This window comes from Pagrus major, chromosome 24 (assembly GCF_040436345.1).
Source record: "Pagrus major chromosome 24, Pma_NU_1.0".
Taxonomy (NCBI): domain Eukaryota; kingdom Metazoa; phylum Chordata; class Actinopteri; order Spariformes; family Sparidae; genus Pagrus; species Pagrus major.
In genome coordinates this window covers 20,272,108-20,295,593 of record NC_133238.1, presented here as the reverse complement: position 1 = coordinate 20,295,593, position 23,486 = coordinate 20,272,108, and the positions used below count along the sequence as shown (strand labels likewise).

Here is a 23,486-nt window from a genome sequence, read left to right as displayed (position 1 = left end):
GCAGATAATTTATCGGTCCGATATATTTATCGTGCATCCCTATAGAAAAGCTAGAATATGCAAGGATACTAGGTAACTTTGCACATGGCATCGGAAAACATCGCACCTGATGTTGTACAAGGCAGCACTGTAAACATTGAGTGTAAAACAGTGACAGCTGTACGTTAGGAGACTCACGCGCTCAGGCTTTTATTGGTCGCCGCCCTTGTTTGACTGCCATTGTTCTGTAAGTAAACACTCAGAGTCTGAACGAAGTGCTTCAGTTGCGTTAAGAGGCTCCCGTAATGCGCTTCAGGCTCCATCAGGGATCCTTTTCCAGGGAATCCTCAGCAACACCAACAGCACACACGGGAGGAGATTACACAACGTTGTTTGTGTCGTTTCACAGCCCAAAACTGCGTCCCAGAGAGAGAGAGTGACGAGGGAATTTCTCCAATTGTATCAATAGTTTATTACATACTATCTCATAAAAACATGTTCAACTTTTTTCCACATATAAACACCGCAAATTGGTACATTTACAAATCTTCAACCGTCCAAATTCATACAAAAAGGAACACTGTGAGAGATCAATACACAAGACGCTCTATTATTACAAGGACTGCATGTGCTGTGCTGTATGTGTGCATGTAGAAATGTCTGCATGTGTGTAAGAATCTGTCCAAATGTTGCAGTCAAATTTTTGCTTTCATCAATTGTGAGTTCAATGGAGACACATTTACAAGATCAATATGTTTTTGGATATCAATCCGATTTAGGCACTGACTGGGTGATCGTGGTTTGAGCAACCTGACCAACCGATGGGTAATACTGAGAAACAACAGCGATTTTTTTTACCAGCGTGTGAGACGTTTCTAAGTAAAATGTTACCTACATTTCATAGTTTTATTACAGATAAGAGTTCAGTTTTAACCACAGAACAAGAAGTTGTACCAAAAAAGTCCTAGCTCACCCTAAACTAGTTCATTTTTACGGCGTGAATCCTAACACCAATCACAAAGACACTCCTTATTTTTATTTTATTATCATTTTTTTTTGCCTCGATGCTAATTTCGAAATCAGAAATGCTCGCGCGCGCACACACACATGCAAATAAATTAACATGGAAAAAAGTAAACAATTTCAAGAAAAGGAAAAAAAAAAAGAAAGAATATTTTTGGTTTTGAGTTTTAAAATGTGTAAGTAAATGCGACAAAATAAAATAAATTAGCAGCTTAAATCATGGTACATTCACATGAGTTGTTTACTACTAAGTTCAGTGACATCAACGCTAATGATACACATGTTCCAGGCCGATCGTGCAGAGTGGAGTCCAAAAGTTGATCTAAACCAAAACGTTAATGTGCAATTTTTCACAATGTGACTGAGAAATTGTGCAATCAATCAAAAAAGAAAAGAAAAAGAAACAAAACGAACATCCCGTGTCCTCTCAGTGGATCAACAGTTTATGAGAAGTTCTGAACTGAAGTTCTGTCACGGCGGTCTGATTCTAGTTTCCTTTCTCTTCCGGTGTCATCTCAGAATCCCGTTGAAGTTTCCCAAAATAACACGTGGACTCCTGTCTTTTCTTTGGATGCCTTAACCTGCGCCTCGCTCGGCAGGCTGACATTCCTCACGCGGCAGTAAAGAGGCAAAAAGTTGTTATTTTTGCTTCACTGTGCGCCGATCCGACTCTGCATTCTCGGTGCTGCGTTGTCACCGTCGTGTCACTTCGGGCTGGGAACATGCGGCGCGGTCCCAGTCGGCGTGGACTGGGGCGAGCTCTGGTAGGTGCGCAGCATCACCTTGTGCCTGGTGGCGCCCTCTGTGCGACGGCATTGTTGGTCCACCAGGAACTCTTTGAGTCGGCTGGAGGTGAAGGTGAGAGTCTGTCTCCTCAGCTTCATAAGGTAGGAGTCCTGCAGCCAGGCCTGTGTGAAGCAGTCTCGTGTCGTCGGACGAGCCCTGAAAATACAAATACGCAGAACTTAAAGGAGACCCATTATGCTTTTTTTGTTTTTTTTCCCCCTTTCCTTTTGTTTTATATATGTTGCTGTGCATGTAAAAGATCTTGAAAGTCCACACCAACAGAAGCTCTTCTCTCCCACAGAAATCACTGCTCCTCAAACGCCTCGTCACTAGTCCCGCCTTTAATTTTGTCACCATGTCACACATTTGCGTAATTTTTGCCTAGGAGCTAGGTTGGCACTCAAGAATTGATTAAGCACAGCTGCTCTGTTGTTGTTAGCTGTGCTGGCTCAGGCGTGTGTGAGCTGACCAATCAGAGGAGACTGGGGTTTTCAGGAGGCGGGCCTTAAAGAGACAGACATCTTCAGACAGAGGGTGAATAGAGGTGCTGCAGCAGTATGAGAAAACTGATGTTTTTTGAGCATTAAAGCATGTAACCCTGTTCTAGTAGTAACCCAAAATAAATGTATGAACCTGACAATGAGCATAACATGGCCCCTTTAAAATCTTACGTTATTAAAGGTCCCATATTACAGTCATTTCCAAGTTCATACTTTTATTTTGGGTGTCTGCTAGAAAATGTTTGCATGTTCAAAACCACATTATTTTCTCATACTGTCAATTGCTTCAGAATCTCTATTCACCCTCTGTCTGAACGTGCCTGTCTCTTTAAGGCCCCCCCTCCTGAAAACCCCAGTCTGCTCTGATTGGTCAGTTCTCACAGGCCTGAGCAGGCACTGTCCTCTTTGTTTCTGCATCAGCAGTGCCAACGTTTTTGCAACCTTGGCCATGCTATGGCCTGTGACTGTATATACAACCCTACCCTAGACTGAGTTAAATACTTTAGCAGTATTCATTTAGCACCTAGACCTGCTTTATAATCAAAAAGACATGGAAATCTAACTTTTTAAAGGAAGAGTAAAATAAAATTTTGCTGGCACTCACCACGGGTAACTGCTCAACATCTTCTTGAGAAAGGCGGAGGCACTTTGGGACACATTTGGGTACAGTTTCGTCGGGTCAAACTTCGCCATCAGGATTTTAGATTCGACTTTAAGAGGGTCTTTATCTTCGAAGGGCAGTCGACCACTGAGCCTGGTTGTAAACACAGAAAAATCATGGTTCAGGAGGATCATTACAGAATTTAAAAAATCACTAAATTAGCTAAATGTGGCACCTTCTTCAACAAAATACAGATATAACATTAGATATTTAATTGATTGAACGCTCGACTAAGAAAACACCCAATAAAAGCCAAGTCGTTTATCATATCTTTGCTTTAAATGTACATTTAGTTTCAAAGGGACGTTTCACTTACATGATGTGGGTGACAACTCCAACGGTCCAAATATCCGCAGGAGGACCAACCACTTCACCTTTTACCATCTCAGGAGCTTGGATCACATTTTTCAAGAGGATGTAAAATGTAGAAAAATGAGAGATTGCATTAATAGCGGATCTATGGAACATTGCTTAAGAGACAAATGAGCAACATATTCTTGTTTTTACCCATGTACTCCAGGGTTCCCACTCCCGGGTCCTGGTGTTTGAGGCTGAGGGGGTTGAAGCTCTGAGCGCTTCCGAAGTCCACAATCTTGATGGCGTTGAGGTTGGTCACCATGATGTTGTCGGGCTTGAGGTCCAGGTGGAGGACGCGGCGGTTGTGGAGGTACTCGACTCCCTGGAGGATCTGGACCAGATAACCCGCCACGTCGTCCTCGGAGTAACGGAACCTTTAGCGAAGACAAAGATAGTTCATACTGATAGTTAAGTTTTCTTTTAACATTAGGTTTTCTGGTTTTATCAGTTTATTTCACCTTCAGGGTTTTTAAATTGTATGTGGAACAATAAAAAACAAGAAGAAGACTGAATCTACTGTATTTGCCATTTAATGGAGATTGCCAATTTCTATTGGTGCTGTTGTGCCTTATGATTAGGAGCAGCAAACTCCCCTCAGGAGAACTGAACAAAACTGTCTTTATATACCCACTTATCCACAAAAAATGTAATTAAAAAAAGGTACACAGAATCCTTTTGTAACGAATATAATTGAGGTTTGATTCAAAAATTGCAAAAGTTCCTCACTTCCTGGAATTTAAATCATGTGCTGAGAGGGGAGTTATTGCGATTATACACCACACATCTGAGGAAAGTCATAATACCCGCGTCTTTCAACGTGAAAAGGCAATTTGTATGTCTTTTCTAGAAGAGAAGCATAACTGAGCGTCTGTGATCGTCTTTCCATCAACCTTTCTAGCTTCAAACAGTGTTTTGGGACCTTATTTTCCTCTGAGAACAGCTTGTTTATTCACTTATGGAAAAAATAAATATTTCTGAGTTTGTATTGTACCTCATTAATATTGTTGAGTTTAACGTCAGTGCCCCTTTAAAGTCTCTGAAGTAACATTAAGCACCGTGCTGTCTCAGAATGAAAAGGTCTCCTCTCTAACCCCCTACTATGTACGTCTGCCTGACTTTGTCTATCTCAGTGTGAGGTGACACATCCGTCCTCCTACCTGTCGATGAGGCTGTACAGCAGCTCTTTGCCGGTGCAGTACTCGGCCACCAGCACCAGGTAGCGCGGCGTGACGTAGGCCTCGTGCAGAGCCATGACCTTCTCGTTGTGGAGGGACTTCAGGATCTCGTACTCCTTCAGGACTTCCTGTTTGCTCTCCAGGCTGTAGGGAATGATCTTTGCCATGTAGATTTTGCCCGTCGAGTTCTCGCGGCACTCTCGGACGACTCCAAAACGACCCCTGGCAAAAAACAAACATATCACACTATTACAACACACAGAAAAAAGGCAGCTATGGCCTCCATCCGGACAAGGACATCCTGTCTCACCTTGCTTTCTCATCCAGGAAGGTGTAGGGTTTTTGTGGAACACCCTGTCGTAAAGCAGTGGAGGGTGTAGCACGTCCTGATGGGGTGCTTCTGGAGGGGGTACTGGCCCCATCAGCGATGGGGCTCAGGCTGGAGGTCTGGAGCACTTGCGGGGAGAAGGAGACGGGAGTCGGAGCCACGCGAGCGGTGACGGTGGTGGTGGGGACGTACGTGGGCACAGAGGCCGCTGCGGGTTTGGTTGGCGTCAAAGGCGGGGTTACAAGAGCGGGTGGAGGTGATACTGCTGGTGTCTGGGTCATAGGAGACACCACGTTTATCGGACTCTGGGGTTTGGGGACGACAAAAGGTGGAGGTGCTTTGACTGCGGGTGAGGAGGGGAGAGCGGAGGTTACTTTTGGAGCGTCCTCGGCTGTTGCGGGGCCGGAAGGCAGAGAGGACGGAGGGGTGGGTGTGACGTCCATTTTGGATGGAGGTAAAGCAGCGGGTGGGGGTGCATCTTTTGGAGACGTGGAGGTGGAAGTGACGGTGGTGACGGGTATCCTGGGAGCGCTGTTCTGGGCTGGTCTGAGTGGAGGGACGGTCACTGAGGAGGTGACGACCGGCTCAGGTGGGGCTGGGACTGTTTTTACAACGGCTACAGCAGGTGGAGGTCCTCCACCTGTGAAACACAACCACATACTTGCTCAGCTTTTTTAAACAGATATGCTTTTTACATAACTTTTAATTAATACATTTTCATCTGGTTATTTTATCCAGAAAGTGGCCAAAATATATTAAAAAATATATATCCAGTTTTGTCTTTCCGGGTGCAATTCCAGTCTAGTACTACTACTTTCCCCTCTAACTCTGTGCAGTAGTTTACAGTTTGAGACAGTGTGTAAATACCTGTTGGGTCCAGGCTGACCGGAGCAGAGCAGTTGCTGTACGGTCCCTGTCCTGCCTTGTTGGTACAGGTGACGCGGAACCTGAACGCGCCCCCTGCTGGCAGGTCCGTGACGTTGTAGTAGCAGTCGACCACTCCAGTGGCCACAGTCAGCCAGTTAGAGCCACCTACAGGACAGAGGAAGAAGAGCGCTTCATGTGCTGCTGATGTGATCTTTATACATATTTGTATGTATGTAAGTATGCATATTGGATTTCTATGTTTTTCTAAGTAAAATGATGATGAAATTATTGAAATGATGAAATTATTATCTCCTGTTTTTTCCTCTTTAAAGGTCCCATATTATGAAAAACAGGTTTTCTCTGGTGTCTACATATATAAACTGGACCTCCCTGGGCCTACCAACTCCTACAATTTGCATAGGCCAAAAACACACCCCCCTCTCCCCGGAGAGAGGGGGGCGCTATGCAACGGCGTTTGAAGCGAGTTTAATGTTAATAATATTACGAGGGAGCTTGGTTGTCACAGTAAAAAGTCTGGAAACATGTGCAGACTGGAGACAGAGACTATGCGAACAGTGTCCAAGAGTTTGGAGACTGTGTTGGAGACAAACAGTATAATATGGGACCTTTTTTAAAATGAATTGTTGTAGTTCACATAGTCAGCACCAGATGGCGGTGTTGTCAAGCTGATGTACTGGTGATAATCTGGACGTGCACATGGACCAAAAAAAAGGTTTCATAAAAAGGCTTCAAAATTGAAATGCACAAAATAGAAATATAGTGTATATGCAGAGAAGTTAATGCTCAGTTTGGCTGCTGAAGAATTATGCGCCACAGTATCTTATTTCCTCCTCAGGCACGCTCAAACAGAGATGAATTCAAATGGAAATTAAGTAGTGACACACTCGCCTCATGGCAAAGATGTCATTCGAGGCAAAATACATGCCAGAATGAAATCTATCAGACCGAAAGAAGTTCAATAAATATTCACAAACTCTGAGTCTGCAACTCCAAGTCTGTGTGACTTCATTTTCCTCCAGCACATCATGAGATAACGATGAATCATCGCGGCACTGCTACAGTCACTATTCCCTTATGGACCGACTCATTTTCTCTGTCTAAATGGCATCTATGGATTTGAAAAACTCATTTCCCAGAGAACATACAGTGCAAAGCCAAACATTGTCAAAGCTCCTTGAAACATTTTAATTTAATTTTTCCTCATGTGGCCGTACCACATCATACTGACGAGAGTACAGCCAGAGAAAGCAGTTTTAAAGCTGCCGTCAAGCCACAATATATGTCTTTGGACGAGCTCACCTTCTGTCTTTCTTTCCAGGGTGTAGCTGCAGGGCGACTTGGTGTCTGCTGGCTTCCAGAGCACCAGGGCTGTGTTGTTGTACGTCTGGGGGACTTCAGGGGTCCCTGGTCGTTTCGGGACACCTTACGGAGGTCAAGGAGGAGGGGGGGACATGAGGAAATTAGGTGAGTGTACACTGGGCACAACACATCACAACAGTCTCTGTTGAAGCTCTTCAGGCCAAAATACTGACCCATGTTTATTTTATTCTATTTTATTTTTCTCTTAGTCAGTTCCTACCCTACTTCCTTCTGTTGTTGTTTTGCACACGGCTTTTCCCTTGTGTTATAAGTGAGATAAGATCCCTATTAGCCTCCATAAAGTGGTTGCTTCTCTTTCTGGGGTCCAATTTAACACAACCAAGAACAAGAATTACCAATTAAAATGGTGCAGCATCAATCAATTTCCACTGAATAAAGTAATTTCCGCACACATTTATCACCTCTGCATTGATTTATTAATAAAGGTTGACGTTTTATTCACTTTCTCTTCCTCTTTTGGAGGGATTTGATTCCCTTCATCACAGGAGGAGCCTTCGATTCATCTTGCCGTTTGATTGACTTGGTGAAGCGAAACTATTTTCGATCCATTTGATGTTTTTACTGTAGGTGAAAGCTAGTTTTGACGTAGAAGAAGTTTGACGTAGCTTCCACATGACAGTTTGCAGAAATACCAGAAGAGTCAATTGTAATTTAGCCTCAACAGTTAGCCAGGATGGTCGTCTCACACACATTAGTTCGTAAAGAAAAGAATTTGGCTGCAATTCAAAGGTATTTTTAAGGTATTTTTCGGAGCACTTGACCAAAAGAGTGCAGTCATGCTTTGCAGTTTTGAAGTCCGATTGCATGAGTGCTGTAAAAGAGCGTTTCTAATGACTAAATCCACCCTTATTAAGATATCACTGTTGATTTTTGGTGAAGTGTGTCTGTATGTGCAGGGTTTTGACTGTTTTGTGTCTGTGGTTTGAAGGGTGTGTACAGTGTGTGGGTGGTTTCACTGTGAAGTGTGCAAGTTTGAGAACATGTTTGTGGTTTCAGTAGTACAGTAAGTGTGCACAGCTTTAATACTGTGCGAGCGAGATAGAATTTTGTTCTGCCATTGCTTATTATTAGCAGGAATCCGTATGTCTTGCTTTTTACCTCTCGTTTTAGTCAATTTTCAATCATCATTATTCTGATGTCTTATGTGTTGATAATATTTGACTTTCTGTAGTTTGGCTTTTCTTTTAATCGTGACTCATGCTTGAAGCTCAGTTGTGGAAGAAGAGAGAGTTGTTTTTTCTCAGCAAACTGCATATTTCCTTTGCCAGATCATTAACTTTAATCCGACTTATAAGAGCGTCTGTGTTTACTTAGAACAGCATGAATTGGCTATAGTTTACATAACAACTCTGTCATAGAAATATGTTCATTTATTTACACAGAAATGTCACAATTTCATCACATTGAGAGTCAAGACACCAAAGAAGAAAATAAATTTTCATTTTCTCGAGCCCAGGGTACAGAAACGATCCAGACAGAAACAGTTCGAGTTTTGTTGTTACACCAAACCAAACTCGACGCGAATAGTGTCATCCCGTAATTTTTCAAACGTATTTCCCATCAGGCCCGTGCACCGGCATGAACAATAGAGCCAATGCTCCAGGCGAGATAAGCTGTCTGAAGTATTTTTCACACGGCTGATAGATTGTCAAGCGGAGACAAATAGCATCAGTGGCTGAGATTAGTAACACGTCTGACGCCGTAACAAATAAAGTTCCAATGCAGACGATTACATCTGACGTCTGAGAAATACATCTTCCACCGAAGCCTCAAAAGTCTCGTTATCAGTGTTGCATTTGTGAGCAGCAGAGGCAGAATCCGAGCGCTGTTGTTGTCATTACACTCTGTTCGTGCTGAGGCATGACTGGAGTGTTATATGTGACGAGCCGCAGCTGATTTCAAACTGCAGGAAGCGTCATTTGTTCTTATTACATGATGAATATGAGAAACGACAAAAATCCATTAAGTTAATCTGGTGTAAAGTTAATCTGTTGACATTAATATTCATTTAGACTGTATTAATATTCATACCATTCTTCCTGCTATTAAAATTAAATTAGGTAAAATACATCACATTATGACGATAATTACTGTAAGTGCATGAAAGACGAAGGAGCAGTCGGATGTCTGGTGAGAAAACTCACTCCATGTTGTAATGAGGGCTGAGCAACAATCGATTATATCATTATAACATAACTGTGATGTATGTATCGTCTTGGATTTTGGATATCTTAATATGGCATAAGTGTTGTATTTTTCTGGTTTTTAAGGCTGCATCACAGTAAAGTGATGTCATTTTATGACCTTAGAACAAGCACAACAGTTTGGTAATACTTGTTTTTACACACATGGTCATTATATCCACATTACTGATGATTATTTATCAATAAATTGGTCAAAAATAGTATAGATATTTGATATTGCAAAACAGCTTTGCATCATTCTCCTCAACAGTTGAAGTAGATAGGGTAAAAAACAACTAAAACAACATAAAATCTCTCCATATAGCTTGTCCAGTGTAATCCAAGTCATCTGAAGACATCAGATCCCAAATGATTTAGAAAAGACGTTATTTACGCCCTTGACGTGTGGTCGAGCTTGTGCACCCACTTCAGACGGGGTGTGCACTAACTTTATCGTAGCAGCTATAGTGAAGATTTCGGCTGCAAAATGTTGTAAATAACGTCTTTTCAAATCAATTTGGGATCTTTGAGCTTCCGGGAAACTAGGATTATGCCGAACTAGCTGTATAGAGACATTTTACATTTGTTATTTCTCTCGGTTTGTTCTTTAACGATTTAGTCCCCATCTACTTCAATCATTTAGGAAAATGCTGCACTTCTGCTGCTGTCCTGTTCCACTTTGCCGACTTTCCATCTGCATCGGGCTGAGTAGCGTTTACATTAATGAATCAGTCCCACTTCCCAACTCTGATTTTCCCCTTTTTCAATAAAATGACAAATTAACCACCAAAACAATCCTCTTTGAATAAACATGGGCCAAACAAGCTACTTACAAGCTATAGACAGTGTGCAGGAGGTGGTGATGGTACCTATAGGGTTGGTAGCTACACACTCATAAACTCCATCGTCCTTCCGGCTGGACTTCATGATTGTGAGAAGCTGCCTGCCATCTGGGTGGGAGATCAGGTTGATCTTGTCATCCACCTCCAGCGGTTTCCGATCTGGAAATCACAAAGAAAAAAAATTAACGACTGAACAGCAGCTTGATAAAGACACAATATTTTGGGCAGAATTTAAGTGAGATACCTTTCATCCATGTTATTCCTGGATGTGGACTTCCAGCTGGAAGGCAGCTCAGAGTGACAGACTCCCCCTCCAACAAGACGTGGTCTTTTAGTTTGATGTGGAACACGGGGGCGAAATCCGAAGCAGAGCGTATAAACTGCTGGCTCTTTGACAAACCCTCCTCTTTGGGTGTGGATGAAGGCAGATCCGTCTGGGAGGGGGTTTTATCTCTCTTTCCTCTCGTCAAACCCCACCTGTCCCACCGTGATCGCCTATCGCTCTCCGAGGCTTTTTCTGACTGGACGCTAGAAGTGGATTCAATTGATTCCTTGGACGCACCAGCACCGGTTTGTTTTGCTAGCTGATTCTCAGGGATGCCCATACCCTTGAGTCCTCGCCCCTCAGACTGGGAATGACGATGGCGGGTAAACAGAGGCGTCCTCTTTCCCTCTCCATCCTCTTTTCTCTCCTCAGACTGACTACGGATTTTCGAGGATATTCCCGCCACTTTGTTCTCAAATTTCTGTTTCATTGCCAGGACTGGGGAGTCAGGGACTGTCTTCAAATCCTTTTGCACCAGCTCTTTCTGACTTCCCCCAGTGTCTTTATCCTTCCTCTCCTCTGACTGCGTCCTTATTTTGGCAGAGATCCCTGCCACTTTGGACTCAAACTTGCGCCTCATAGCAGAAACAGATGACTCCTCAGCTTTTCTTTGTTCTCTTTCATCCAGCTGCTTCTGTGCACTGCTCAGCTCCTTTGTATCCAGGGACTTACTGCGACCAATCGCCCATGAAACTCTCTTGCTTGTAGCAGTTTCCTGACTCTTTTCCTCCTTTGGTTTCTCACCCTTCTTATCAACGGATGTTGACCTCTTTGCCCGCAAAGAAAACCTCCCAATTAGACCAAGCCCTGTTTCCTTATCTTCCGCTCTTAGATCTTGAACAGATTTGGATTTCTCCTGTAATCCTCTGGATAACATTTCAAGTGGTGCCCCCCTCGGCCCAGGCCTGTAAACCTCCTCACCGCCCTCGACCCCCTTCCGGCTAAGCACAGGTGATTTCTCCTCTGATTTGTTTCTGGTCAGTTTGCGGAGGCCGCGGGTCAAAGACGACTCCCGCTTCTTAAACCTGGCTTCAAAGACCTCTTCTGAGTCGATGTCTTTGATGTCTGTTCTGAGCACAGGCTGTCGGGTGATGGCAGGAAGATCAGGGTTTGATGATGTGGAAACAGAACTAGGAGATCGGTCAGCAATCGCTACCTTGGAAAATACTGCTGCATGTTCCGGTAATGTGGGAGTATCTGTGGATTTTGTATCAGTTGGCGTGGCTGTAGCAGTGGGATGTTTGGATTGGGCCTGGTCAGATATACCACTTGCATATGCAGATGACGGTTTACTATTTACTAGTGTTTCTTCATCTCTCTTTTCATTAATATGCAACTCTTGATTTTCTTTCCTCTCTTCTTCCTCATCATCCTCCTCTATTACGATTATAGGAGTAATAACAGATGGTGATCTAGACTCAGATTCTCCTTTATCTGCCTTTTCTAACTGGGTTTTGGTCCTTTTCTCTGTTATGTTCTTCTCATTCATACTTTGCATATCCTCATGGTCTTTCACATTGTTCTGTTGGTCCAATCTTTCTTGCGTTGGGAGAATAAAGGAAGTCCTCTTCGTAGGCGAGCCAGGTTTCGACTCCAGTGTTGTTTGTTCTGTAAGTGCGGACATCGAGGTTGCCTCCTGGAGCTTCTTCCCTTCTACGCTCCCATTGCCCACCAATGGGATCTCTAAGGGGGCTCCAAATCTGCGGTGTAAAGGCATGGGCTCAGAATCCCCCTGCGTGAAGGAGGCGCTTTTACGAAAAACTTTGGTCTGTGGCATGTCCTCCCCTGTATTCTCTGAAGATGCTGCTCTGATGAGTGTTGATGGCCCCGCTCTGGATCTCCTCAGATTACGATCAAGAGACCCAGTCCGCCTCTCGTCTTCCATACCGAGTGTTTCAAATAAGGGCCCTCGTAGGCCGCTCATCTTTTTGTCCATGCTTCCTCCCCTGAGCAGCCGCTGTCTCATCAGTTCCAGTTTTAGGGCGTAATCCTCTTGGCTCAACTTCGCCGCACCAGGGCTCGGACTGCGATTGGGTAGTTCCATAGAAACAGCCTTTTTGAGGCTCTTGTTACTTGCTTCTGAATCACTGCTGGCGTTTCCCTCTTCTGGGTCAATATGGAGAAGCAGTGCAGAATCAGCAGAGCTGCCTCTCCTCATGGTCGCCCTCCTGGATTTTGTTTGTGAATCCTCCGACTCCACACTCGATCCTTTTTTAAGGGGAGCTCGTTTTGTCTTTTCCATATTCTCCTCATTTGGGGTTTCCTCTTCATCTTTCACCCTTTTCTTAATAGCCCCTCCTCTTGTATCTGCTATCTCCATGTCATCCTTTTTCCTTGTCCCTTCAGCTGCAACACTGGGCCATGCAGTGGCATCTTCATCCCCTGGGATCTCATTAAGGGAGACCCTGGACCCAGAGAAGACCATCGACAGAGGCATAGGAATAAAGGGAAGCTCATCCACATCTGCATCTGAGTCAGAGGAAGAGGAGGGTGGTGGGGAGCCTTCTTTTAAATGTCTTGCCACAGCGATGGAGACATGGCTGAATGAGTCATTTAAGAGCTCCGGGATTGACCGCATCACCATCTTTGATTTGTAGCTGATTAGCGAACGCTGTAAAAGCCAAGGGAGGACAATGTGAGAGAATTTATTTAATTTCCCTGCTTTCAATGCAAAGTCTCCAGTCTGAGATAATTATACAATTTTGAGATTCAAATGGGTCTCATTTAGTATGAATTAATCAACATGGGGTTCTATTAAATTGAAGTGGTTTTGGAACTTAATTAATCAAAGTTAATGTGTTACTTCCATCAGAAAGTACTTTTGTGACTGATCAGGTTTCAGGTGGTTTGGACAGTGTCTAACCTTATAGATTCAATTGTGCTGTTTTCTGAGTGTTTTCTTACTTTCAGACTAGTCTAAGTTTAAACTTCTATTTAAATATGAAAGGGAAAGTCAGTCATCTCCAATGACAATTTGTCATCACAGTGGCTTTACCTGCCATCGCCTTCTGGACAAAACTTGTTTCAGCATAGCCGTGCTGATGCTCTTGTTCGTTGGTGACTGCAAGACAAAAAGAGGGTAGTCGCCATTAACCTTGGTGGGGATATAAACACAAATCTCATGACACACTGAAAAGTTTGTGGCTGGGTGATTCATTTTCTGAATGATGACTCACCTTGAACCAAGGATGACGAAGGCACTCGATGGCACTGGGCCTCCTAGGAGAGGCAGATAAGGCAGGAGCATGTTTAGAAAAGAAGTTAAAGATATTTATGTTTATGGTTAATGATCAAGATGCTTACAGTCTGTCCACCACCAAGAGCTTGATGACAAATCCCTTCGCTTCTTTGCAGAGGTCAGAGAACATGCTCTCCTCGAACGCCACGTTGTAGTTACGGATGTTTAAGGCTGTGGCGCGGTCGTTCTCACCAGCAAAAGGAGACACACCAGTCAGGCTAAAATAAAATAAAACATAATCCTTTTGAGTAACATTTAGGTTTGGGCATCTAAAAATACATATTTTTGGGCAAAACACAAGTCTATATATCATACCAGAGGTAAGTGATGACACCGACAGGCCTGTGGGAGAGCAGGACAGATGAATGACATGTGGAAACGACATGAAAGCTCATAAAAGACAAGAGACTTTATTGCATTGCAGATAACGAGGCAGGAGCCTGCAGTGTGTAGTCACTTCTCCACGCTGGAGAACAGGTGGCTCACCATATGTCTGTTGCCGGGGAGACGGGCGTTTGGTTAACGATCTCTGGTGCGACATATTCTGGCGTGCCGTACTTGCAGTAGTACTCCTCAGAAGAATCCAATTTCATGGCGTTACCAAAGTCACAAATACGGATCTGGTCACTCCCGGGACTCGCCATTAAAATGTTTTCAGGCTAGAAGAAACAATATTAGGTACTTTAACAGGGATATATTGATCAATAAATCTGCAAAGTTGGGACGGAGAGCTACCTTAATATCAAGGTGGGCAATGTTTTTTTGATGAAGATAGCGAAGACCTTCCAAAACCTGCTGAACACTCCAGCGGATCTGTAGAGAAAACACAAGGGAAGGAACTTAAAAGTCATGTTACATAATGATGGCGCAGTGCAGTCAGCACAAGCACACACAAACCTCCAGCTCCTTGACTGTTGTTTTTTTGGACATTCTCTCCAGCAGCTCCTCGTGACATCTTCACACAACAGTTGAGGAAAAAAAAAATTTAAGAAGAAGAAGAAAAGAGCTGTGACTTGACTGCACAGATAAGCCAAGTGGTAGGTGCATGAGAAATGAATTATAAATGAGCAAAACTCCCACACATCCTATCTCTTGCTAATTCCACTCATCGGCGATGAGTCAGAGAGAAAAAGCTATGCTGCGCTTCATTCATGCCTCCAGGGGACTGCAGAAGACATTAGGATTAATGCTCTGGATCTTTAGTGTCCTTGAGATGCATTTAAGTGCACTTTTGTTCAACAATGAAGCAGATAAAATTTGAAACAGTTCTGCAGGAAAAGTAGAGCCTTTTCGACTTTCGACAGGTAAAAGAAGAAGCCACAAGCTTTCCTGTTATTGTAAATAAGCCACGTTGAAAGGATACAACTCTGTGATGATCACCACCATGTTCTTCTTCTCAAAGGCGTCGTGGAAGTAGAGGATCCTCTCGTTGTCGAGCTCAGACAGCAGGTCCATCTCTCTGAGAGCCAAGGCTTTCCTCTTACCTCGAGCAGAGATGAACTTGGCAGCGAACTCGGCCTTTGCCTTTTTCTGAGTCACCCGCTTCACATAGGAGAAGGCACCCCTGCATCAATCAGACATTTAGACATTAAAAAATGATACCAAAAGAATATTTCCAAAGGAGGCTTGCTTCTTTTTTTCATAACCGCGCCAGCCGGAGTGACCTCATTACGGCCACAGATCAAAATACAGCTACTGTTAGAGCGTTGGAGTTCATTCTTGACCTTTACGAGCATTATGTCTGACAAAATAATATCAGCTTAAATGTCAACTCACTTGCTTTTCAGCATTCACTAAATTACTGCAGCTGGAGGCTCAAAGCTAGTGAGTGGACCTCTGAGCTTAGGTTATTTTATCAGACTCATTTTTATCCCATTTTTGTCTATTATTTTTCAAGAGAAATTGAACAAGGCTGAAAAGAAAGAAAAAGAGTTTGACTCTGGTATTCAACTTTGAAACAAATACTATTGTCTGATCAATGGTATCAGTCGATATTCGCCTTGACTGGTATCTGCTATAAGATGAAATTCAGAGAAGGGACTGATGTTTGTCTGTTGTTTTTAATTTTGGACTGGCACATCCAGGCTCTTGACATTGCTGCCATCATTTTGCAATGCGGTATAAGATTAGAGAAGGTTATATTCAAGGCTGTTTCATACATTTGTGCTCTTTCAAAGCTAGTGTAATGAAGTGTAATGTTATTGTCATGTCGCGTCCAGTATCTTGTTTTCTTTGTTACACATGCTTGCTGCTTTACTTCCTGTTTTATTTTGCACTACTCGCCCCTCCTCTTGTTTCTGATCCCTACTTCCTGCCCTTGTATGTTTCCCGCCTTTGTGATTGTCTGCCCTGTCCTGATGTTTTCCACCTGTGTCCCATTATCCCTTCCTCCCTTGGCTATTTACCAGTTCGCCTTCGTCCCTTGTGTCGAGCGTTCCAGCATTATTTCCCAGCGTTTAGTGTTCCTGGTAACTTAGATCTCTTCTAACTCAGACCAAGACTTCGCCTTTGCCCTAGCCCTTTTCTGGATTCTGTACCGAACCCTTTCTTGAGTAGAGACTGTTTATCCAACAAGAATGCAGATCCTTTAAAAGTTTTAACCAACCAATTACTTATGATTTTGCCCTTTTCCTCCCATTTACTGATAAATTATTCTTTCAGACTGGATAGACAAAGATTAACTAATCAACTTTCAGTTTTTTTGTGCTGTTTGGGAGAATAAATCTGAATTCTATCTAAGTTTGCTTCTCAGTTTAATAACTAAAACACATCCACTGGTTGGAAAACAGATTTCCTGCCGCTTATTATGTCGTTCAGATTGCTCTACAATTCACAGTAAACGTCCGTCTCCACCGAGTCAGACGGAAGCAAATCATCTGTCGGCTAATGCATTCACTCCACTCAGCCTGGTGACTCATCTCTCGTTTCTGTCTGCTGTTGTTAAGCAGGTGCGACTCCCCGCCCTCCCACGGCCCGACCCTCGCCGCTCAAACTGCCATTAGCACCGATGCGTTCCTGTGAAGGGATGCGAGACGGCAGGAGTGCGTGCGTTCGTCACCTTTCTCGCACTCACCTCCCTATCTCTTTGTGGTTATCGTAGTAATCCGTCAAATGCCTCATCTTCCTCAGAATGGTTCCCTCGTCCTCCATTGGCTCAGCCACTTCTTTCCGCTCTGCATGGAGCAACGACATAGGCATTTTTAGTGTGTGCATGTGTGTGTGGGTGTACATGTTTGCCAGCAGAGTGACAGATGGTTTCATATTGTAGTCTCAAACCACCTTGTGTTCCCGCCCATATGGTGTAGATTTTAAACAACAACTAGCTTGTATTGGTGCAAGACTAAATGTTAAAGATCAACAGAAAAATGGAGGAAAAGCCCCTAATTTCTCATTATATGACCAATTTACTGATTCTCAATACAAAACTGATTTAGAATTTATCATGAAAAGATGTTACCTCCTTGTGTCTTTCTTAATTTTTAGATTTATAATCCTTATTACAAGTTTGGATCTGATATGTTTGACAGCAGACCTGTGTGAACGGTGAGTTCAGCCTTGCAGGAGTTGGAGCCGGCCAGGTTCTTTGCGGTGCAGGTATACACACCGGAGTGATCGGGGCAGGCGTTGAGGACAACGAGGGAGTATTCTGGGTCATCGTACACAAATGTGAAGTGGCTGCTCTCGGAGAGAAGCACATCATCCTGCAACAGACCAATCAACTATTAATATGCTTTTCTCGATTACACAACCTGGCTGCTGGCCTGCACCACTGCAAAGGAAATACGCTGTCTGGAAGATATTCATCACAGATGACAATTTCTCAAACATCATACCTTAAACCACAGAATATCTGGGTCTGGTTTCCCTTCAACCACAACAGCCAGACGGCACGTCTCCCCAATGTGCACGTCCACATCCTCCATGATGGTTTCAAACTTGGGAGGCACTACGGAAGAAGAAAAAGAATGAAAAAGAACATGAAAACTTGGACATTTAAATCATGGATGACTAAAACATGAAGAATGCTTGAGTGTAATGACCTCCTGTCTTTACCTAGAACCCCAGGATATGCCAGCAGGTTTGTTTGCTTTAAAAAAATTGTCAAAAACATATGACTTATCACAGAAATTATCATTGGATTTTCGAATTAAAGATGGTTCTTGAACCAATCATGTGCTACAAACACTTTCGCATGAACAAGATCCTCTAAAAAGAGAGATGAGGACGATGAGAAGAGAGATTCTTTGTTGTGGTAGTAAAAATGTTAATAGTTCAATATGTATCGCATTAGGAGAAACCATACTTTTCCAATATTGGTAATACTTGTCGGCACTTAAAATGTTGTAAACATAGATTCTATTTTTTGTTTTTGTATTCAACTTATTCAAATCTTCTTTTGAGATTTATGGCACACAAGAAAGGAAAGTCTTCACTGTAAAAGACTGAAGTCGTTCTTGGAGAAGCTATGATCCTTAACTTCATAAATAGCTAAACTTAAATTACAAACAGCTTCCCCTCTTTGGCATTTACTGCTGCCAGGAATTCAGTAGTAAGTTCTTTGGATTCAAGCTGAAATGCTAAATGTATCATGTGGTGCTCTGCCTGAACTGAACTGACCTGCCATGGCCAGCTGAAGCGTGCAGAGGTCGCTGCCAAACTGGTTGCTGGCCGTGACCACCAACTGGCCGATGTCTGTGCTCCGGACCCGCTGGAGCTTCAGGGTGTGTTGATCGTCGTCTGGCATGCTCATCTCATACACCCCCGGTTTGTTGACCAGCACCACCCCCCTCCTGAGGAAGACGAAGGCAACAAATAAGGCCCCTGAGCCCTTTTCTTTACAAGCCTGTATATTGCTGCTCACTGACTTCAATATATGTTAAACACTTGAAATGGAGACCTGCATTAAAAGAGTAAACGTAAGGTAATATATTTTTTTTGTTCTAAAATACCAAAAAAGAACACGTGCTTGAACATCAAATGCTAAATTCAATCAAAGCACCGTGAATCTCTGCACAGTGGTGCTTCTCAGTCCAGGTCCCCTGGAGCTAGACTCCTGCTATTTTTCTCACCGATCCACATTTGTTCACATGATCTGTCCTTATTTATAAAACAGTCCCTGATGAGAATAAAAAAGGGATGAAAACCAGCATAGCTACGGCTCCCAGAGGACTTCTTCAACAGGGGTTTCTTTGTTTAAAAGCACCTTCACTTGTCAAAAACTGTCTTATTATTTAAACAAAGATTAAAAACACATAAATTGACAGGAGAAAGAGGAACCGACCTTTTCCAGGTGACGACTGCATGCACGTGGTTCAGCGTGATGGTGATGTTCGCCGGTTGGTTCTCAACAACATAAACAATGTCAGGTTTCTCCAAGATGACTGGTGTTTTCCTCAAATAGGGTCCTACAGGTGTAAAAGATTAAAAAAAGACATCAATCATCATCATCATCCTTCTCCGTGGCAACTAAACGCCTTCCTCAGCTTTTTTTTTTACCTCTGTCCAGCAGCTGGACCAGGTCAGTAGAGGGTGATGGCTTGCTGAATGTCTTCCCGGTGGACGTCAGCACTCTGAAAGCATATCGGACTCCTTTGGACAGTGAGGTGACGGTGTAGTTGGTCTCCCTCAGGTTAGACGCCACCACAGACCACTGGATCGAGCCCAGAGGCTGCTGCTGGACCACATAGAGCAAGGCGCCGGAATCTGCAGTCACATATGGTTTTTAGTTACTTAATCTGGACGACAATAAAACACATGGTGAGGTGCTTAAGATGCAAAGAGAAAAGGATTTTGTTTTGTTTTCGAATCTGTGCTGATGAGCTATGAAATCCAAAGAGGCTTAAAAACATCTCGGAATGAAAAGAAAGCAAAGATCCAGGACGAGCACGCTATAAATAGTATTTCCCTGCAAGTGTTTTATGTTAATTTAATTCCAACTTTTTTTGATAAAGCCTTTCTTTGTGCAGTATTGAGGCCAAAAAATTAAATTAGCATCACAGAAGCGGAATGAACCTACCAAAAGAAGAGTCGAGCCTCTTTGGTCTCTTCCAGCTGAGGCTGATGGTTTTCCCTGTAATAGCCTCAATCACTGGGGGACCATCAGGGGGGTCAGGAACGATGTCTGTTTTCAAATGTATAAAAACATTATATACACAATTTCACTGGAATTATACATATTCTCAGGAAAGATTAAGCCTCTGTCTTTACCTGTGACGTAAAGATGTGCATAGCAGGCTGCTTTGCCCACTTTATTGGAGATGACGGCCTTGTAGACGCCCCCATGAGCGTGACAAGCATTCCGAATGACCAGATTGTGGACATCCCTGTCTGGATAACAGACACACAAGTTTCTTATTCACTATCTCCCCCTAAAAAAATAGATTTAATTTTGTTTGTTCTTGACATCTTTCCTTACACTGGGTCATTTTGCGTTCCTCACTGCTCTCGATACGCTTGCCGTTGTGGTACCAGCCGATCGTCGGGTAGGGTAGGCCCGCCACCTTGCATTTCAGCACCACCTCTTTGCCTTCGATCACCTCCACGTCAGCCAGAGGTTTGACAAAGTCTGGCATCGTCCTCCTCTCCACTTCACTCTCCAGCACCTCAGGCTCCTCGGGGATGGATGGCATCTTCTCAAGCTTGGCCCTGGAGGAGGAAAGGATTGACGGGTTTATTTTATTTCTGTGCCCTTGAGAACAAGACTGTCTCCTCCTCTCCTGGCAGCTTGGTTTTGTTTTCAAAGCTTATAAAATGACATAATATATCATAGAGTTGTCTTCCATATGAATGACTTCTCTTACATATGAGAGGTGATGGCAGCTCGAGGTTCTTGCATGTAGAGCTCGGCGGTGCATTCAGCCTTTCCATGGACGTTTTGAGCGACTGCCGTGTAGAAGCCTTCCGTGTCGCTGCTAACATGGGTGATGACAAGCGAGTGACGACCCCCCTCTTGAAGGATGCGAATGTTCTCACTCTCCTCAACTCTCGTCTCTGAAAGAACATTAATGTTATGAAAAATCAGGCGAGGCATTCCCTCTGAGGAGCTGTTAGTTATCTAGAAAACCACCATCAACAGATTCTTACCAAAGTGCATCCATGTGACTCGTGGAGCAGGTAAACCGCTCACTTTACAGTCAAACCGGGCAGTGCGACCTTCGATGACCTCCAGGATGTCCAGCTTACGGGTGAACAGAGGCTCCCTGGATGGGTTGACCCTCAGGTTTGCCCTTGAGGTCAGCTCCTCTGTAAATGCAATGACACATCGCTTAGTAATGTATCTTTTTTAGGCTTTTTTGAACATTACTAATGTTTTCTCTTTGTCTTTATTTCAAAATGACTAAAACAACACCCTATCTGGAACTGTCAAAAAAAGTTAATGGGGTAAATTATGGGCCGAGACCCATTATCTATCCAAATTTAATTTGAAATCTGTAGTTTTTGTAACCCTACTGAAAAACCAAGCAACCAACTATACAACTGTCCAACCAACCAATCATTCATCCAACCAGCCATCCAACCAACCATCCAATCAACCATTTAATCAATCATCCAACCAACCAACAAACAGACACACAAAAACATACAGAACAAACATACAGAAAGATACACAACCATAACATCCTCCGTAAGGAACAGATATAAATATGTATTTTCCAACTTCTTTTCAACAATAGGAAAATGTTTGTGGTTTACCTTTGGCAGTGCTCAGCTTGCAAGTGTATGTTCCACTGTCATCCTCGTGTACTGAATTTAACAACAGACGGCACCTGTAAGATAAAACAAAACAGCCTTTAAAAAAACAATTCATGTTGAAAAGTAGAACAACCTAGAACAATGGATTTTGGATCCAGGACAAACAGACGAAGGGATTTCAACAATCATCATTTTCCGAGTCAAACAAGTTTTCCAGGCTCTCATACACTAGAAGAAAACCTTTATTTACACAGACAGTAAAACAAAACTAATGAAATAAAGAAGAAACAACACAAATGACACACATGACATCACCTTTTGCCATCAAAGTGCATTTTGCAGTTAAGCAGCGCTGGCTGGATTAGCTTCCCATTGGACAGCCAGTCCACATCAACGTCTGGAGGTCCTGTGATGTAACATTCAAACATGGCCGACTCTCCAGCCCTCACCACCACATCTCTGACCTCCCTGGTGATTTTCAGTGCCATTTGTGCTGCAGTCGCTGTTGAACACATTAAAGATATAGCCACAAAGACATATTACAGGAGATTTGTTGCAACATGATTCAACTAGACGGATTCAATTCTTCATCGCTTACCTTTGACCTCCACTCTGCACTCCGCCTGCTTGCTTCCATACTCATTGATGATCTTGCAGACATAAAGCCCTCCGTCTGACCTCTGAGCTGAACCGATTCTCATTTCACTGGTGCCGTCGTCTGTCTCTCGCACCGCGAAGCGCCCCGCTGTCTTCACCATGACTCTGTCCTTCAACCTGGGTCGATATAAAGTGGCTGTCAAGTCCTTTATACTCATGTGTTTAATAGAGGGCTGGTGCGTATGTGACAGGGAGACAGTAAGTGACCTTGGGCTGAGGTAATAGCTTCAGGTGTCGACGAAGTCTGTAATAAAGCTTTCAAGGGAGGCGTCTTACCAGTAAACCATGGGTTTTGGCTGCCCGCTGACCTTCGCTGAGATGACGACGTCTTGACCCTCTGTTACCCCCTGGTCACATGGTGCCACCTTTAAAAAATTACACCATCGTCAGTAGTAATAATTGTTTGAGGCAATTCTGCCAGCCATACAAGCTTCTGAAATCAGAAAGGTTTCAGCTTTTTCCTGTAAATAGAAATAGAAGTATAATTAAATAGAATTAAACATGTTTTGGTTAGGTTTTATTGGACAAAACAAGCAACTGGACCCAAAGGATCCACTGTAAAGGCCCTGGTATCGCAGGATACCCCCAAAGGTCCTTTTTCCAAGCCGTGACCTCGGGTCATAGCATTCATGTGAATGCCACTTGACTTGCACGGCAGTAGCCCCTCAACAGGACTATGCACCCAGTGACACCGCAAAAACTGTTCAGGAATACGATCGAGCATCTGTGTGACATAATTTAACAAGTCTAATCCATGGAGGCCCTACCGTGGATCGAACTTGGCTCAGACCCATTGAGGCATGGACACAGGAGTGGTGGTTGGCACCAGGGCGCTGGCAAAGATCCTATGAATCCTGTGAATTGCGAGGTGGAGTATGCCTTGACTGGACTTTTTCCAGGAAGTCCCAAGGATGCCCAATCGAAATTTAGAGGCCAAGTCATCAAGTACTTTAGCATGTTTTTTAGGCCATTCCTGGGCAATTTTTGCAGTGTTGTGTTCTGCATTGTCCTGTTGGGGGGAGCACTGCCATCCCTTGATCAGAATAATTCCAGGATGGTGCCAAGGATGCTCAATCAGATTGGGATCTGGGGAATATGAAGGCCAGGTCGATGAGTTCTTTGTAACATGTCTCAGGCCGTTCCTGAGCAGTATTTGCGGTGTGGTGGGGTGCATTATCTTGCTGAGGGGCTGCTGCCATCGGGGAGTGCTGTTGCCATGAGAAGGTGTACTTGGTGGTATGTGTCAAGTGGCCTCCACATGAATGCAAGGACCACAGGTTTCCTAGAAGAATAGTGCAATGTAACAAGATCTACGTTATTCATTATACCTGTCAGTGGTTTTAATGTTGTGGCTGATGGGTGTAAGTTACAATAGAAAAATATGAATTTCTAAGGTGTTTTTCAGCCCAGTCGATCATGTCACATCCATAAAGTGACAGTGCCTAAAATGGTTTCATTAATCAACCTCTTCC

At 43.5% G+C, this 23,486-nt stretch overlaps 1 protein-coding gene across 1 annotated transcript in view; it reads right to left on the bottom strand.

Moving 5' to 3' along the window:
- Positions 1–1,706: 1,706 nt before the first annotated feature.
- The window catches only part of spega (striated muscle enriched protein kinase a), a 54,553-nt gene continuing 32,773 nt past the window's right edge, over positions 1,707–23,486 (bottom strand). Inside the window, exons 9-40 of the mRNA XM_073462121.1 lie at positions 22,291–22,379; positions 21,956–22,131; positions 21,673–21,859; positions 21,358–21,431; positions 20,749–20,907; positions 20,466–20,655; positions 20,081–20,310; positions 19,873–19,988; positions 19,763–19,786; positions 18,947–19,008; positions 18,283–18,455; positions 17,499–17,611; positions 17,198–17,366; positions 16,739–16,838; positions 15,029–15,229; positions 14,563–14,620; positions 14,401–14,478; positions 14,152–14,324; positions 13,981–14,007; positions 13,731–13,883; positions 13,604–13,646; positions 13,423–13,488; positions 10,347–13,038; positions 10,094–10,261; positions 6,997–7,119; positions 5,677–5,841; positions 4,792–5,449; positions 4,464–4,703; positions 3,457–3,680; positions 3,266–3,341; positions 2,893–3,042; positions 1,707–1,944 (exon numbers count right to left, since the gene is read on the bottom strand). Coding sequence (XP_073318222.1) covers positions 1,707–1,944; positions 2,893–3,042; positions 3,266–3,341; positions 3,457–3,680; positions 4,464–4,703; positions 4,792–5,449; positions 5,677–5,841; positions 6,997–7,119; positions 10,094–10,261; positions 10,347–13,038; positions 13,423–13,488; positions 13,604–13,646; positions 13,731–13,883; positions 13,981–14,007; positions 14,152–14,324; positions 14,401–14,478; positions 14,563–14,620; positions 15,029–15,229; positions 16,739–16,838; positions 17,198–17,366; positions 17,499–17,611; positions 18,283–18,455; positions 18,947–19,008; positions 19,763–19,786; positions 19,873–19,988; positions 20,081–20,310; positions 20,466–20,655; positions 20,749–20,907; positions 21,358–21,431; positions 21,673–21,859; positions 21,956–22,131; positions 22,291–22,379 — 7,395 coding nt within the window. The remainder of the gene's footprint in view (positions 1,945–2,892; positions 3,043–3,265; positions 3,342–3,456; positions 3,681–4,463; positions 4,704–4,791; positions 5,450–5,676; positions 5,842–6,996; positions 7,120–10,093; positions 10,262–10,346; positions 13,039–13,422; positions 13,489–13,603; positions 13,647–13,730; positions 13,884–13,980; positions 14,008–14,151; positions 14,325–14,400; positions 14,479–14,562; positions 14,621–15,028; positions 15,230–16,738; positions 16,839–17,197; positions 17,367–17,498; positions 17,612–18,282; positions 18,456–18,946; positions 19,009–19,762; positions 19,787–19,872; positions 19,989–20,080; positions 20,311–20,465; positions 20,656–20,748; positions 20,908–21,357; positions 21,432–21,672; positions 21,860–21,955; positions 22,132–22,290; positions 22,380–23,486) is intronic.